Source organism: Pipra filicauda, unplaced genomic scaffold, assembly GCF_003945595.2.
Source record: "Pipra filicauda isolate LSUMZ 115617 unplaced genomic scaffold, ASM394559v2 scaffold40_size4127951_pilon, whole genome shotgun sequence".
Taxonomy (NCBI): Eukaryota; Metazoa; Chordata; class Aves; order Passeriformes; family Pipridae; genus Pipra; species Pipra filicauda.
The window spans coordinates 3249097-3266650 of NW_024104543.1; the positions used below are offsets into that span (position 1 = coordinate 3249097).

The window sequence follows — 17554 nt, forward strand, 5'->3', positions numbered from 1 at the left end:
ACCCCACCCTGGAGCAGGGGAGGAATGTGAGGAGTCCTCCCCCTGAGCAGGAAGGAGCAGCAGAGACAACATGTGATGAACTGACTGCAGCCCCCGTTCCCTGTTCCCCTGCACTGCTGTGGGGGTGGGTGATGGAGAGATAATCAGGAACAAAGTTGAGCACAGAAAGAAGGGAGGGGTGGGGAGAAAGATCTTTTAAGTTTGGGGTTTATTTCTCATTATCCCCACTGATATGATTGGTAATATTAATTTTCCCCTAGTAAAGTCTGTTTTGCCTGTGATAGTAATTAATGAGTGATCTCTTTCTGTTCTTATCTTCACCCATGAGCCTTTTGTTCTATTTTCTCTCCCCTGTCCAGCTGAGGAGGGGAGTGACGTAACAGCTGTGGTTGGCTGGAGATCAGGGTCAACCTACCACACCCATCACCCCTGCACAACCACCTAATGGTTCAGACTTCCTGGCATATTCCTCAAACAGAACTTATTAGGTTCTTGCATTAACTGTGCTCTCCTCCTGTGCTCTTATTTATTAAGTGCATAGCAGTTTCACTACTGATCACTCCCATGTTTTCTGTTTTCTCTCTTGGCCAATATTCTGTTGAAAGTAGAAATAAATACTAAATATTTAAAAAATCAAAGGTTATCAAGACTCTCACAGAATTTCAACTCTAGGACTAACAGAAAAAGAATGGTTCAGCTCCCAGCTGAAAAAATTGGCCAAACAAACCCGAAGTGGATGTGATATTGGGTGAGACTTCATCTCACAAATATGACAGAGCAAGTAACAGTTCAAAGTTCTGAATGTACACTGACTAGAAGAGAGGAAAATAGATACCAAAAAATGACCTTTAGGTCCCAGCACTAACATTCATTCTGTATGCACACATGTATATATATATTCCTACATAAACAAAACCAACTGAAAACTGAAATAGATAAACAAGCAAAATATACATTTCTTTAAACCTAAAATTATTACACATAACAACTGAATTTCAGAAAGAAGCAAAAAATTCTCTTTAATCAAGAATATCTTCTTATTATTTCTTAATGTGCAATTTGGTACCTGGGTCAAAACATACAGTATATATTGTAAAACTTATGTAAAATCAGTATTTGAGTAAAAACCATATGATACCTGATAGGTCGATTTTCTTTACTGTCAAAGAGCGAGAAGATTACTTCCAGTTCCTCTCCCAGATTGGAGCACATTAAACTCTTCATCTGAACAAAAAGGTGATGGCTGCTAGCAGGTACCGGTGTGTCTTTTTTCCGATGACGATGTTCCATCTAAAAATACCACAAACACAGAGGTCAGTTTGAATTAAAATCTCAAAACAAAAAGAGGTAAGAAATGTAATATAGAGCTACTTTCTTAATCCAAATTATTATTTTTTTATTCAGTATTTATTTGTAATAGGGTTTTTCTTTTTTTTTTTTTTTATCTGAGAAGAAGAACACAAGGAAGTTACTTTCTCAGTGTTGCGCTGCATCATAGTTTATCTCTAGGAGAAAAACAGTAACCTCTAGAAGTTTACCTTTTTTCTACTCTGAAAATTCTCAGACACTTTAAAGCTTTGTGCTGTAACAATACAGTATTTCATAGCTGGTTTAAACAGTCAATGATCTGATATTCTAGTTTTCAAACACATAAAAAATGCTTTTGCAGAAGACTAAATACCAGTATTTTAAAATGGAAAAAAGTAATCACATCCATATTTTACAACATTTGGCAAACTGCTAAATAGAAGCTAATAAATTATTTTGATTTGACTTCATAGTTCATACCTTCAGCATTTTAATCACCCATTAAGAGCAGGAAAATATTGAGTTGTACTATTTCTCTCTTACATCATACCAAAAATAATTTTAAACTGCATTGTTTCTAAGCTACTTAGCATTAATACCAAGGTTATCTTTTTTCCCCTTTTTTATTTTTCAAAGTACACTCCATGAGTTCCATTATTGGTGTTCCGGGTTATTTTTCCTCTGTAGGTTTCTTCTTATGTTTAATGGCTCCGCACTGTATTTCATCTAGTGCTTCAACAAGATTCCATAATATTGCATATGACTTTGAAACTACTCAAAGGTATACTGACTCTAGCATGAAGATTTTATTATTAGGCTTGACATTACAACTTATCAACACAAGTAGTTAAAAGTTTAAAAAAAAATATTATCATTTCAGCTCCGCAAAAAAAAAAATGTGACAATGATACTTCAGGGGTTTTTTTCTACTTAAATACAAAAGTCATCACAAATACAATTTAGTTTAAATGAAAGCTTAAGTCTTAAGCACATAAGGCTCTGAAATGTGTATCTGTAACAGCTGCAGTACTTAAATATGAGCCAAAGCCTACATAAATGAATTGGCAAGTTTTCTTAGATCTCACTGGAGATTTAATCAGAATAAGAAATATCAGTGCTGGTTTTAGTAAATCAAGATGGGCTTTCATACCCGAAGGAGAGCTTTCTTATGTAATTTAACTGCTATTTACATTAATATATTAGAAAAGACCAAGAGCCCAGTGTGATTAATTGTGACAATACTCGTACCACGAGAATATTATTATATTTCCACAAATCTTGTCTAAACGGACTCATGGGCCAGGTAAAGCTCTAATGAAAAAGAATCTCATAAGCTTTTATTGATGATTAAATTCACGTTAAGAGTCTCAATTTTAATGATATATCAGGAAACAAAACTTTTAACAAATAACATGTAAAATAAGCACATGTGCCCACACAAATTTGATACTGAATCAAAGCATCTCATATAGATGTAGAGATGACATAGGCATTCAAAAAATTTCTTTCCTCACAGTAAAACTCATTACGTTATGAAGCACGAGTTTTTTGGATCAGAAAAGGTACTTCTGGTTAAGTAGAGAGCTGCCATCAAACCAAGAGTATGTAATTTAATAGCAAAAGTACTGAGTATTACATTCACATACCAGCCTGTAGAGCTCAGTAATGCTGATCTCTTCAGGATCCACCATAGCATATTCTTTTCTTGGAACTAAGTCAAGTCCCAGCTGTCTGTATGAGAAATGGAAAAGCAGTAAGTAATTTCTACATTCAAGAGAAACAAATTAACTCTGCTTCTGATTATTTTTTATTTCAATAAACAATGTCCATGTTAATTGGTACTCTACAGTTGACTTTGGTTTTGGTTTCATGTATTTTGGTTGTATTTACCATTCACTCCTCCCCTTTCTCCACTTTGCAACATTAATAGAATATGCTTTTCTACAATTTTAAATCTGTTTTACATTGTGGACGATGTACAATGGATATTTCCTTTGTACTATAGTGAACACTGTACAATATGAATGCACTAGTACCATCAATTTGAATGACAACCAAGGAAAAGAAGACAAAAACAAAATCCATCAAATGCCAAAACACCAGCTTATTCTTAATTTGGACTGGATGGTACCAAAGATGCTTGCCTCTATCCTCTGAACGAAATAAGGAAACGAGCTTGAATCAACAGGAATAAAATTTATTTTCAGCACAGCAGCAAGCAATAAATATTAAGAACACATCAGAGGCAGTCATGCTGAATTTAGAAAAATTTGAAATATTAGAAAGTTTTTCAAAAATATGTTTTAGAGAGCAGGAACTGACCACTTCAAAAACCTTCACAATTCCAGTTAGTTAGCACAAAATTCTGAGCAGACAGGTAATCATTCATATTTAGTCACAACCTTTTCACTATGTTAAGTATTAGGTGTCATATAGGCATAGCATCCCCTGAAATTCTACTAATCTAACAATATTCTACCATTGAATATTATTACATTTCTCCATGGTTTAACTGTATAAATACAGGCTAAAGAAAAGACTTTGGAAACAGCACCTAAATGCCAAAAGGTGTTTCCTTGCTTAAAAAAAAAAAAAAAAAAAAAGGAGAAAGGAGTAAGATAATACCATTTGTGTTAGCTTGTATTAGTTATTCAGATAAAAGAAAGATGTAGAGCATAGTAGCATGACATATGTCAGAGATACCCAAGCAGGAATGAAACTGTTTGACACAAGTTAAAAAAGAAGCCATGTCAGCCAATACAGTTTCAGTTAAGGCACAGCACTTTGCTAAATGCATCATACATGCCAACAGCCAAGTGTGTTTTAAAATGATTTAAAAGGCTGCTGCAGATATTCCAAAGCAATTCTCTTACAGACAGTATCACTGCTATGTAAACTACACTGATATAAAAAAGAGCAAACTAAAACAATTAATTATTTTTCACTGTTAAAACATAGTGGACAGAAGAATAATCAAAGTCCATTAAAAGAAAGGTAACACGTGTTAGAATTGTTCCTTATTTCAGCATTCTATAAATCAGCCTCAAGCGATGGCCTTAAAATCTTATTACATTATTTTAATTTATTGTTATATTTACTCACTCATTGCCCCAGTCCAGTCGAGCAGTGATGTGTCGCTTGACATCCTTCATTCGATCATGGGTGAGGTGGCCAACAAGGACCTGCCTTCGCAGGTCTAGGATTTCATTCATTATATGCCACAGCCGGTGAAAGAGATCCCCCTCATTCCTCTGTGAGACAAAAATATAATTGCCTCTATATCACCTGTCTAAGGTGACAATCCTAATAAATACGGATATGGTGAGAAAATGAAGAAAACCCTTTCTTCCCCCTACTTAGTCTTTTTTTCCCCTACAGTACTGCCACCATTTTACCTGCACGTTTGTGTGTGTGCATATAAAATCATTTCAGAGCTTACCGCACACCCTGTCTCTGCACCTCACTCATTCCAGTATTTCACTCCAACTCCTTATGCCTCATGTTAACAGAGTCTAATGTACATGACAGATATGACAAAAATTCAACAAAAAAGTTGTTTCAGTTGTTTATTCCCAGAGCATGTTCATTCTGTGCTACTGTGTCATCCAAACTGAATATATGATCTGTAATTCAAGACTATTTGAACTCATGCACCTAAAGGGTAGAAAAGGCAATAGCTCTGAGCATTCAGCTCTGAACCATAGACTGTTAAAGTTCTTTTAACTTTTTCTTGCACTGATATAACTGTACACACTACCATCTAACACTAAATAAATAGTATCATGCAGGTAGAATCTTGTCCAGGCAGTCCTTCTTCATCCAACTGTCAAGTAGGAGAAATGACGTGAATATGATTGCTTTAAAACCACATCCTCCTACTCTAATTATATACCAGCAAAGGGCATAAACAATTTCCCATAAAAGAACTTCTGTTTTGGAAGAATCCGTAACTCTTCTTTCACCAATTTTAATTTTACCCGATATACTTTTTCTGAGAACCTTCAGCTTGAGGAAATTATTACAACCTCCATTTATGTGATGCATCACACAAAGTTGAAAAAACACTCCTTTTCAGATTTGTTCTGCTAATTCTTGCAATAAACCCTAAGCCCATTTCCCTTTTCCTTGTTCCTAAGTATAAAAGGCATTAAAAACAAAGTTCAGCTCCTTCTCCTGCATTATTGCTATGAAAAGCTCAAATTCACTTAGAAGGACCATTACTCTCCATCAATAACTTTTATATTCCAAGGGCTCTGACAAATTGCCATTTGATAAATCTACTCTTTATTTCACATTCATTCACTTCATAAGCTCACTAAAATGGGCATTAATTTATTGTTTGTCTTGGCTTTCTCTCTGGAAAGAAAGCAAGCCAGGGTATTTTGAATGTGCAATAACGGCAGTGAAGAAAAATGCTGCCAAAAAAAGAAACAACTGCCACATGCAGTAAGAACAGGAGGGAAATATGAACATTATAAGTAACAGAAAACCAAAGAAAAAAGGTCCTACAAAGAGCCCTTGAATTAGAAGAAACAGACAGAAAGGACTTTGTAGGAACATTACAGATAACTAGACACACAGTACATTTTCACAATTTTCCATCAGACACTAGCATACAGACATTTCATTTCTACAGTTAAGAAAAATTGAATAAATAGTAATTCAGGTGCATCTTTGGTCTTGGCATCTAACAATAAGCTCTACTGAAGTAAATTATGCATGTGAATACAGGAGACATGCTAATGTTTAAGAACAGTATGAAGCTCAAAATAAAATTTTCAGGTTAAAAAACAAACTGACTTTTTTTCTGAAATATACACTTTAACTAAGCTAGAGCATTTAAACAACAGCATGTCTTTTGAGATGGCATTAAATCAAAGCGATATTATTCAGGGTACTTGCCACATAGAGTTGTTTCCACATTGTTCCCCAGTCTCTTAAAGTTGATGTCATTTCTGTAATAACAGAATCTTCTGTTGGAATAACCATTTCAAATTGTCTGTAACATGCAGAAAAACACATGATATTACACAAGCATTATTAATGCCATTGAAGTTACTGATATGTAGACTTTGTCCTGCCAACAGTGATGTCTATCAACGTACATGGGTGCTCCTTCAGACCATGACACTTTCAATTTGTATATTAATTTCATCCCCATGAAAAAACTTGGGGTGAAAATAGTTTAATCCCCATGCAAGGCTTGGTCCTAGAGAAGTTAGAACCTTCTACTCATTCACTCATGCTCCCAAAATAAAGGTCACATACAATTAATATTCAGGCATCCATTTATTATAAGAAATGTCTTTACGTAAACAGGTTTTAAACTGTTTTGTACCAGTTCCCTATTAATAAGTCCAAATAAAGTATACAATGTGAACACTCACAAATTAAGTAACACTTTGGAAAAAACTGTTGAGCTAAGATCACTGACAAAAGTTTTTTAAAATTGATACCATCAAAGTAAGTATTACATTTAAAAAAAAAAATTTCTTTCAGTCAGAGCATTTGATTTCCAAAACAAAATTTTAAAACTCATCTTAACCAATTATTCTGTTTTTTATCAACTCTTCTAAAAATGACATCAGTTTTTGTCAAAAATAAATATTGGCTTTTTATCATCCGAAGAAAAGAAGTATAGGAAAAAACATCTCTATTCATTTACAGTTTTAGTGAAATCTTTTGCCATTAAACTGATACATTATTTTTGTCTTTTCAGAATACATCACTCCAATTTTCTGACCACGAAGGAGTATCAGGTTATCTAAGGACAACCATTTCAAGTCCTGTGGCAGTAAGCTGAAGTTAAGATATCATTTCTTTGTAATCAAAAGATCTTTGATACAAGTAACTGATCACATTTAAATATGTGAAATCAGAACATATCACCTACCCTTTGTTCTTAACACACGCATTCTTCAAATGAATGTAGTTAGATGGAAATATGCCCTGAAAAATAAAACCGTTTAGGTAAAAGAAGTCCCATTACATGAGTTCGGCATACCATTTTGTACCATTCAATATGCAAATGCATGCTGAATTAAAAAGTCCTCCAAATAAGTAACAAAAAACACACACAAGGAAAGAATGCAATAAATACTCAGTATAGCTCTAACAGAAACTAAAATGTCATATTCAGTAGAGTTTAAATCACAGAATCATAGAATCAGCTGGGTTGGAAAGGACCTCCGAGATCATCAAATCCAACCCTTGATCCAACACTGCCATGGTTACTAGACCATGGCACTAAGTGCCACATCCAGTCTCATCTTAAAAACCTCCAGGGATGGTGAATCCACCACTTCCCTGGGCAGCCCATTTCAATGCCTAATTACTCTCTCTCTAAAAAATTTCTTCCTAATATCCAAACTAATCCTCCCCTGGCAGAGCTCAAGATCATGCCCTCTTGTCCTACTGCTGGTTGCCTGGGAGAAGAGACCAACCCCCACCTGGCTACAACCTCCTTTCAGGGAGTTGTAGAGAGTGATGAGGTCTCCCCTGAGCATCCTCTTCTCCAGGCTGAACAACCTCTCTCAGCCTCTCCTCATAAGACTTGTGCTCGAGTCCCTTCACCAGCCTCGTTGCTCTTCTCTGGACCTACTGCAGCACCTCAATATCCTTCCTGAACTGAGGGGCCCAGAACTGGACACAGTACTCCAGGTGTGGCCTCACCAGTGCTGAGGACAGGGGAAGAATCACTTCCCTGGTCCTGCTGGCCACACTGTTCCTGATCCAGGCCAGGATGCCATTGGCCTTCTTGGCCACCTGGGCACACTGCTGGCTCACGTTCAGCTTCCTGTCAATCCAAACTCCCAGGTCCCTTTCTGCCTGGCTGCTCTCCAGCCACTCTGTCCCCAACCTGTAGCGCTGCAGGGGGATGTTGTGGTTAAAGTGCAGGACCCGGCACTTGGCCTTGTTGAACCTCATCCCGTTGGAATCAGACTCTCTCTCCAGCTTGTCCAGGTCCCTCTGCAGAGCCCTTCTGCCTTCCAGCAGATCAACACTCCCCCTTGGCTTGGTGTCATCTGCAAATTTGTTAATGGTACACTCAATCCCCTCATCCAGATCATCAGTAAAGATATTAAACACGACTGGGCCCAACACTGATCCCTGCGGGACACCACTAGTGACCAGCTGCCACCTGGATGCAGCACTGTTCACCACCACTCTCTGGGTCCAGGCACCCAGACAGCTCTTAACCCGGCAGAGAGTCCTTCAACACTTCAGAATATTAGAAGATAAACACATGTAGAATATGTAGAAGACTGTTTGAGAGCTCCCTTAGTGAAGGGTATTCATTATCCCATGAATAAAAGGTTTTATTCATTATTCCCATCTTGACAAGAAACAGACAGCTGCTGGGGATAACATCTTACCAACCATCCCTTAAAAAAGGGGGTTTCTGACAGAGATTTTCAAAATAAAGCAAAACAAATAGAGTTAATGAAGTTCAATAAAAATAAAGATAAGGTAATATAAGAAGTCAAAATAAAGTTTTATTTTGTGGCTACTGTGCCCTGCAGTGCACAGGAAAGTTGTAGTAGACGCCTGTCAAAGAGCCCCAGTGTCCAGGCAGGAGCAGTCCTTTCTAGTTGTTTAAGGGCTGTCCACTGTTCTCTTGAACAGGCAGCATTGCTGCAATGATCATACTGCTCTTACAGCACACTAACCTTCATAAATCGAAATAAGCAAAATAAAGCAAGTCAGCTTCAAGCTTCTGGCTGGGAACATAATATACTACGGCTCATGCAGTGAGGGAAAATACATATATGTTCTCTTCATAATAAGCACAGCTGCATTCAGCTTTCCTTTGTGATGATGGAGTCCCATTCTTTTAACATAGGCATTAGATCTTGGACAAAAACACATCTACTATGTAGAGGCAACTACCCTTGTAAATGCTCTTACTCCTCTATAATGCAAAGCAGTTCAGGAGAGCATCTCCCAAGGACAGTAAGACATACAGCCTTGCAGGTGTAACAATATGCCAGAAAACAGGATGGCTGCATATGCACACTTACTGCAGCCCAGCTGCCACAGATAACTTTTTTGAGTGTCAAAGCTGGCAGAATAACAAGGCAGGAATCTTGACAGAGAAGAACCAATAACAAGGAGTTACAAGGCGCTCTTATTATTTTACTTTCGGAGAGACTCCCTTCAAAATCCAACTCAGAAAACTGTTTGCATTCACATTAGGAAAGCAGAAAATATACATCTCATCTCTTCACACATCAAGTCATGTTTAGAGAACCTATTCATAACTTCTATCGCACATTTGACAGACCACAAAGCAAGACTGACAGCAAGCATGTGGTAAGAATTGCAACAAAAGACACAGAAGATGCAATAACAAACCACAACTGCTCATGCTTTATAAATCAAATTGTAATATATATCAATGAGGTCAAAGTAGTAAACATCAGATTAGGCTCTCTGGCTAAATTTATTTTTCACATCGACCTTCCATATAAAAGCAAGGAAATTTATGTGAGCACAGACTGCGGGCCTTAGCACAAAAGGCCAATGGCTTGACATGAGCCCCGAGATACTTCTGAAATTAAAGTATATGTGCCTTATTTTGCTGAACAGTCTTGGAAATGAAGAGAGAAAAAGAAGAACAAAGCTTACAGTGCAAGTTAAAGGATCAATAGATGATATAAGATCTTTCTTTCCCATGAAAAACAAAATCTTTACAGTCCCAGAGGTAAGGCAACAGGACAGATTAAGAAAATACAAAGACAAATAAGACAGATAAAGCTTAAAACACATTCAACACAAACGGACACAAATACAAATTTCATAACTTTCCATGTCTGAATGCAGAAAAATAAATCAGTGAAATCTCGTTTAGAGTACTATCAGCTATGCTACTATGGAAATCCAAAACTACACATCAAAAGAAAATAAAATGAACCATACATTTTACATGACAACACATATCTTTTATTCAATTGATACTCTACACATGGCTCCTACAAACTAGCTGTCTCCACTGGCTGCTCTAAATTAATTCATAGAATCAAGAAAAACAGGCACAATTTAACCAACTTCTCCAACAGTATTTACAATTTCTATTTTCAGTAGTCTTTTCCCTTCAACTTAACTTCCTTTGAGTTGAAAATCTAAAATTCAGAAATGAAAGAAAATTCATCAGAACCCTGGATTTGTAAAGTGTATCATTCTAATACACAGAAGCATTTCAGAAGGGTAATCCACATCCAAATCTAATTAAAGCAATATCAATAATACACTTAACACTAAGTCCTAGTTTTCTCTTAAGAGTAAATATCATATACTTACATGCAGACTATAAACTCTTAAAAAGTAAATATACATTTTTGCCAAAGAATGCAAAGCTGCAATTGACCTTTACCTTAACGTTCGGGTTTTTTAAGGCAAATCCTCTGTACCATCCTGAGAAGAAAGAACATTTTGTTTTTTAGAGTACGCAAATCAATTCCATATGTAAAACAGATTTCATCTTTCCCTTTTGAATAGATATGACAATTCCACAGTGCTGTCAGACCGCACTCATCTAAAAGACTTTCCTTACAGTGAAAGGTATTTCATTTAAACCAGCTCATATTCAGATGACTTCATTCACACCATTTCAGGAATTACTCTTTTACTCTGTATGCCTAAATGTTTCTAACAATGTAACCCAGGTATATTCTGCACTGGACACCATACCAGTCAAAACCAAAATGGTTTCTTACTAGCTGTAAACATTTACAAATCATTTTTGGACTTCATGTTCTAAATTTATCAACCACATTACTATACAAAATTTATAATACACCTTATTCAAAACAATAGATCCTATGCCTTCTAAAAGAACATTTCTTACAAGATTAACCATAAATAATCCTGGTATGAAACAAAAGAAAAACCTATATAATCCCAAATGATAAAAAAAATCAAAATGACAGACAAGCCTTATGTGTTAAGGAGGTATGAAAAAAAATGCAACTTTATTTCTCTTACACTAGAAACAGACATTTGCTAAAATTATATTTGCATTTTCTACCTCAGAACAGATGCAAAAGAGAATGTTTCCACTGCTTTAAGATTTAAATTTGTGACTTTGATTTAATTTGATAGTGTCTTAATGACAGCCAGGCTTCTCTCAGAAATACCAAGAAAGCAGAAGAATCACAATGAGAACTCCTTGCTGTTATAACTCTTACCCTCTATATAAGTTTATTAAACAGAGAGATTAAATAAAAATGAATGAACTGCAAATTAATTATTATAGAGATTAGAGCTAACTGGAATTGTGAAAAAAAATTAAGAGCCCAAAATGTGTTGCATTATTGACTTTTAAAATGTGTTAATTTAAGAAAATAAATTAATAGTAATGGGGTTCAAACCACCATATCAAACTTAATTATCCCTAGAATTCCAGCCTGTGAACTCACCATCGCATTTCTCTAATATTTGAACGGTGTCTCCAATCTCCAGTGATAGGCCATGTGGGACTGTCCCTCGAAAACCAGCTATTACTGAAAAAGATTATGTTTCAATTATTCACAAAATTAAAATATAAATTATTATTCCTATTGTTAACAAAAATAGTATATTACTAGGGAAAGTTACATGTTAGAACAAACAAGCTTACTAAAATTTAATAAGCTGTGGAAAGAAACAGAGGTTAAGCCACCTTTATGAGCAGAAAATTTAAAATTCAGGACTTGGGAAAAACCTAAACACTTACAGACCTACCATATATGAATGGAAAGCTTATACCGGAGAACACTATTAGCTAGACCATAAGAACCCCAAAGGACACAAAGTGTTTTATTTCAAATGCTTACACTAACACATGTCAGACCTCAGAATTTTGCAAGCTGAAAGTGCCAATATGTGCCAATATTTTTGTTGCCATCTATATCACTCACACGCCATGACAGGAAAAATCTTATTTCATATTCGCTTAACAGATGCTATAGACCCAGCACTCCATACAATACCAAATGTGAGGAAATAGTTAGGGAGTGGAGACCAGTAAAGCGTGTCATTCACTCCAAAACATTAAGTGCACACACAGTTTCCCCTCCAGCCTCGCCAAAGCCAGTGAAGGAAGGTCACGAGCTCAGGCTGGGACAAGAGCTACAGAAATGGGCTTCCTTTGCTGGAGATGAAACATGCTTCAGAAACAAAACATCCATCAGAGCGGTGATGTTCCCAAATATCAAGTCTTATATTGTTAGTGCTAAAACAATAGCCAGCTATTTTTTTCACTCAGCATCAAAATAGAATACTCAAAAGCCACTCAAAATGCTCACTCCTACAAATGCTAAAAATCCATTAACATGTACAGTGGGTTGACCTTGGCTACACAGCAGGTGCCCACCAAGCTGTTCTATCACTCCCCTTCCCAGCTGGATTAGGGAGAGAGAATAAAATGGAAAATGACTCATAGGTTGAGATAAGGCAGTTTACTAAAACAAAAGCAAAAGTTTGCGCATGCACAAGTGAAGACGAAAATTATAAAGTTTATTCTCTACTTCCCATTAGCAAGTGATGTTTGGTCACTTCCTGAGATATAGGGCTTCAGCAGTTTCTCAGAAGACAAACATTGCAAACAATTAATGCCCCCCTTTCTCCCCCTTTACTTAGCTTCTATATCTGATCTGACATCATGTGGTAGGGAATATCACTCTGGTTAGTTTGTGTCAGCTGGCTTACTTGTGTCTCCTCCCAGGATCTTGCCCTCAATGAGGGGGGGAGGAATATTGCGAAACAGTGTTGATGCTGTGCCATCAGTGCTCAGCAGTAGCCAAAACACTGGTGCGTTATCAACACCTTTCTAGCTACCAATGCAAAGCACAGCACTGTAAGGGCTGCTATGGGGAAATGAACTTCAGCTCAGTCAGACCCAACACAACCTAAGGAGCTCACGTCTCTGTGTGGCCCGGGCTACACTGCAGGGCCTGTTCACAGGCATGATCCTGCTACTGACTGCCATGGGAGCTTTGATCTACTCCATCTCCAACTTGGGTCAGTTTACCCCTCCTTAGCCAACACGGTGTCCTGTGGGTTACCAGATTGATGTTGCCCTTAGCTTGAATGCCCACTCAGCGTCGTGGCCTGCAGCCCAGAACTCCTGTACTCAAGCAATCCATCGGGCTCAGCACCCCCAGCAGCTGAGACTACAAGCACACACTACTTGGACTCCAGACACCCACCACAGCTGCTCTCTCACTCCCCTCTGCAGCTGGACAGGGGAGAGAAAATACAACAAAGGGTTCATGGACTAACATAAGGACCCAGAGACATCACTCACCGATTACCATCATAGGCAAAACAGACTTGAAGTGGGGATATTAATTGAATTTATTATGAACAGAATCAGAGTAGGATAATGAGAAATAAATCTTAAAAACACCTTCCCCCCACCTCTCCCTCCTTCCCAAATTCTACCTCCTTCCCCACAGTTGCACAGGGAGATGGGGAAAGGGGGATTACGGCCAGTTCATCATAGCTTGTTTTTGCCACTGCTCAGGGAGAGGAGTCCTTCCCCTCCTCCAGAGTGGGGTCCCTCCCATGGGAGACAGTCCTTCACAAACTTCCGCAACGAGAGTCCTCCCCACGGGCAATAGGTCTCCACAAACTGATGCAACATTGGTCACTTTTCCATGGGGTGCAGTCCTTCAGGCACAGCTGCTCCATCGTGCATCCCCCACAGGGCCACAAGTTCTACCAGGAAACCCGCTCTAGTGGGGGCTTCTCTCTCCATGGGTCTGCAGGTCCCTGCCAGGACTCTGCTCCATCATGGGCCCCTCACGGGCTCACAGCCTCTTTCGGGCATCCACCTGCTCCAGCGTGGGTCTCCCTCACAGGCTGCAGGTGGATCTCTGTATCCCTGTGACCCTCCATGGGCTGCAGGGGCACAGCTGCCTTACCATGGTCTTCACCAAGGGCTTCAGGGGAGCCTCAGCTCCCATACCTGGAGCACCTCCTCCCCCTCCTTCTCCACTGACCTTGATGTCTCCAAAGTTGTTCACATATTCTCTCACTCTGCTCTTCTTTGGCTGCAATTTCATCTGTGCAATAACTTTTTTTTCCTTCTCAAATATGTTATCACAGAGACGTTGTCATCCCTGATGGGCTCGGCCTTGGCCAGTGGCAGGTCCATCATGGAGCTCGCTGGCATTGGCTCTGCAGGACACAGGGGAAGCTTCAGGCAGCTTCTCGCAGCAGGCACCCCTGCAGCCCTACTGCTACCAAAACCTGGCCACACAAACCCTATACAACATGCCAGATAGAAATTCAGCTATTCAACCCTGTGCTTACTGTATTTGAAATATTGAACTAAAATATCACCTAATTCAGGCCATGAGACCAAGCAATAGTGTTTTCGATTCTCTGTATTGTAATGTTCTTTTGGAGCTTAATTTTAAAGCCGAAGTGGAAAGCAGCCTTCTACCAATATCAGCAGGGCATGATGCACAGAACTACTTTGTGGCCTGACAGCAGTCTTAGCTGTCAAATATCTACCTATCCAGATAGGAAAACCCAAATCTCATAGCAAAGTGAAAAAAACACCAACTCAGAGGCATGACAACAAAACTTCACATGGAAAAGTGAAAAGGATATGATCCTTGTGGATCCCTTCCAATTCAGAATATTCTGTGACTCTATATATGCAAGAGCATATATATGCTCTTGCCTGCTGTCAGAGGTCTACTCTGCCATAGGCAGAGATTACACTCAAACACAACATAACCTGTCATCCACTGTCTGTGTTCGCCAAAGTCAGCTGTCAGCAACCACAAAAACTGAAAATTCATTTGTGAATCTTCCTCAGAAAGTTCAAGATTTTAAGAGTAAACCAACAGGATATGGTTTATACTACAGGATGGCATGTATAAAAATGTACAAAAAGTACCTTATTGACAAATCTTTCTCAAGACTTCAAAACTCTGTGAATGTAATCATCACTTCAACCATCAGTAAATCATCACTGTGCTTAACCCATGGTCTTTATCCCTTTGAAAAAAAGCTATGGGATCATGTGCCTGACTAGTCCCTAAGAGTCTGATAAAATGTGTGACCAGTGTGTACAGCATTGAGCCTCTTCCCTCGTCAAGCACATGTATTGAATCAATTTCTATTAATTTTGGTGCTCCTCTCGCCATCCAAGTTACTTACACAGAACTGAATACCCTGAAATAAGCACTATGAAATAAAAAGAGCTACTTTGGTTCCAACACTATAACCAGATACACATTTTAAGCAGGTTAGTTGCAAGATAGCATTTGTACATTGTTAGAGTTTGTCTAATTTCTTGAAAACCAAGAAATTTTCAATGAATTCTTACACAAAGATCTGAAAATTAAAAGAGTTTATTAAGTAATAACAGATGAAAATAAAAACGAAAGTCCCCAAATATCAATACATTGTATATCTCAATTCCCCTGTGACACTGGAATGACAGGAGTCATTATAGTCACCTTTCTAGCTTGCAAGCAGCAAAACTGGATTATGAAACCTGCCAAAATAGCACCTAGAGTCACTGAAATAAAATTAATGGATTAACTGAAGAAGCATGCAAAACCAAACCAAACCCAAAGTATATTATATTTGTGAGATGTCTTATTTCTAAACTCCATGAGATAAAAAATACAGTAATTTTCTTCTTAAGAGCCAATATATCCTGTCATATTGTTATGATCTGACTTTGCTGTGACATTCAATTTTTATTACGTAGTTACTAAAGCTGTTAAAAATCTTTTCTCTTCTTTTTTTAAAGAAAAGTTTAAAAAATATTTTTAGGACAAAAAGAAGTTTGAAAGCTGACACAGTGCAAAAAATAGATAGCAATTACTTTAGAACATGTATAGAAGAACAAAATTATACCTTGAAATATCTTCTAGAAGGCTGGCCTGCAGAGTACCAAAAAAAGAAAGAAAGAAATGAGGGCATCAGCTGTACATCTCCGCCAGCACATTCATCTGATACACTTGAAAAACCCAAGGCAGAGGCCTTGCAGTAAGGTCAGGCTCAAAACAGGTAGTCTGTGGGCCTTAGCAACCTCACTCAAAGTAAAATCAAGAGCACTGCAGAGCACCAGAGAATCTAATGCAAAACACCAGAATCCACAGATAAACTTATACCACACAGATAACTTTCTACTTACAAGTCATGCTACAGAACTGGGACCCAGACAGAAGGTGGCTATTATAGCAACTATTATAACAACTGGTAACAGTGGATGAGAAAGCTGAGGGACTCAACAACTTTTTTGCCTCAGTCTTCAATGGCAACCTCTCTTCCCATAGAGTGAATGGACAGGAGCATGAGGACTGGGGGAACATGACAATTGGGACTCCAACTGTAAGTAAAGACCACATCCATGAGCACCTGAGGAACCTGAATGTCTATCAGACCCTATGAGATGCATTCCAGAGTCCTGAGGGAATTGGCTGATGTAGTAATAGACTATTTACAAGGGCATATACTGTTAGGCAAGGGGGAATGGCTTCAAATTGAAGGAGGGTAGATTTAGATTAGACATTAGGAAAAAATTCTTTACTGTGAGCATGGTGACGGATTGGAACTGGTTGCCCAGAGAAGCTGTGGATGCTCCATCCCTGAAAGCGTTTAAGGCTGGGTTGGATGGAGCTCTGAGCAACCTAGTCTAGTGGAAGGTGTCCCTAACCACAGCAGGGGGGTTGGAACTAGATGATCTTTAAGGTCCCTTCTGTGAAGACATTCTGTGATTCATGCCTTTTCTGGTTTATCTGTGGTGTATATACATAAGTAGACTACAGGGAGGATAACAAGAAAGTCATGGTGGGAGTTCCACCGGAGAAGGTCCTAGGGTTCAGTGGTTCAGCTAGGACACAGGGTTCTTAACCAAGCCATGATACAGATTTCATGTACTGAACCTCTTGCCCTTTTCTCCGATGACCATATTATTCTACAACACTTTGCAGATGCTCCTTAGTTCTTTTTTCTAGTAGTAATTAGGCACATAATTAATCACTCTGTGGTGACTGTGGCTGAAGGTATTCTCAACCTACCTTGAAAGCAGTACATATTTATCATACTCATAGAACTGGACTTTTCATATATACAGCATTCATTGACCCATATGCATCATATATGCACCACTGTAATTCTTCTACAATTTCTTCAACAAAATAACTATTGTGATTATCACTTTCTCTCTCTTCCATTGCAACTGGATACCAGGGACCTTAGAAAAGGAAGATGGACAGGAGGAGAGAAATCCACTCAG

General features: G+C 38.2%; 1 protein-coding gene across 4 annotated transcripts in view; it reads right to left on the reverse strand.

The window, feature by feature from the left end:
* The window catches only part of DOCK4 (dedicator of cytokinesis 4), a 247662-nt gene that overhangs the window by 140961 nt on the left and 89147 nt on the right, over window positions 1-17554 (reverse strand). For all 4 annotated transcript variants that reach the window (XM_027721207.2, XM_027721205.2, XM_027721206.2 and 1 more), the window contains exons 2-8: window positions 11727-11810; window positions 10682-10722; window positions 7202-7257; window positions 6211-6307; window positions 4411-4559; window positions 2955-3039; window positions 1139-1290 (exon numbers count right to left, since the gene is read on the reverse strand). In XM_027721207.2, the coding sequence (XP_027577008.2) occupies window positions 1139-1290; window positions 2955-3039; window positions 4411-4559; window positions 6211-6307; window positions 7202-7257; window positions 10682-10722; window positions 11727-11810 (664 nt within the window). The remainder of the gene's footprint in view (window positions 1-1138; window positions 1291-2954; window positions 3040-4410; window positions 4560-6210; window positions 6308-7201; window positions 7258-10681; window positions 10723-11726; window positions 11811-17554) is intronic.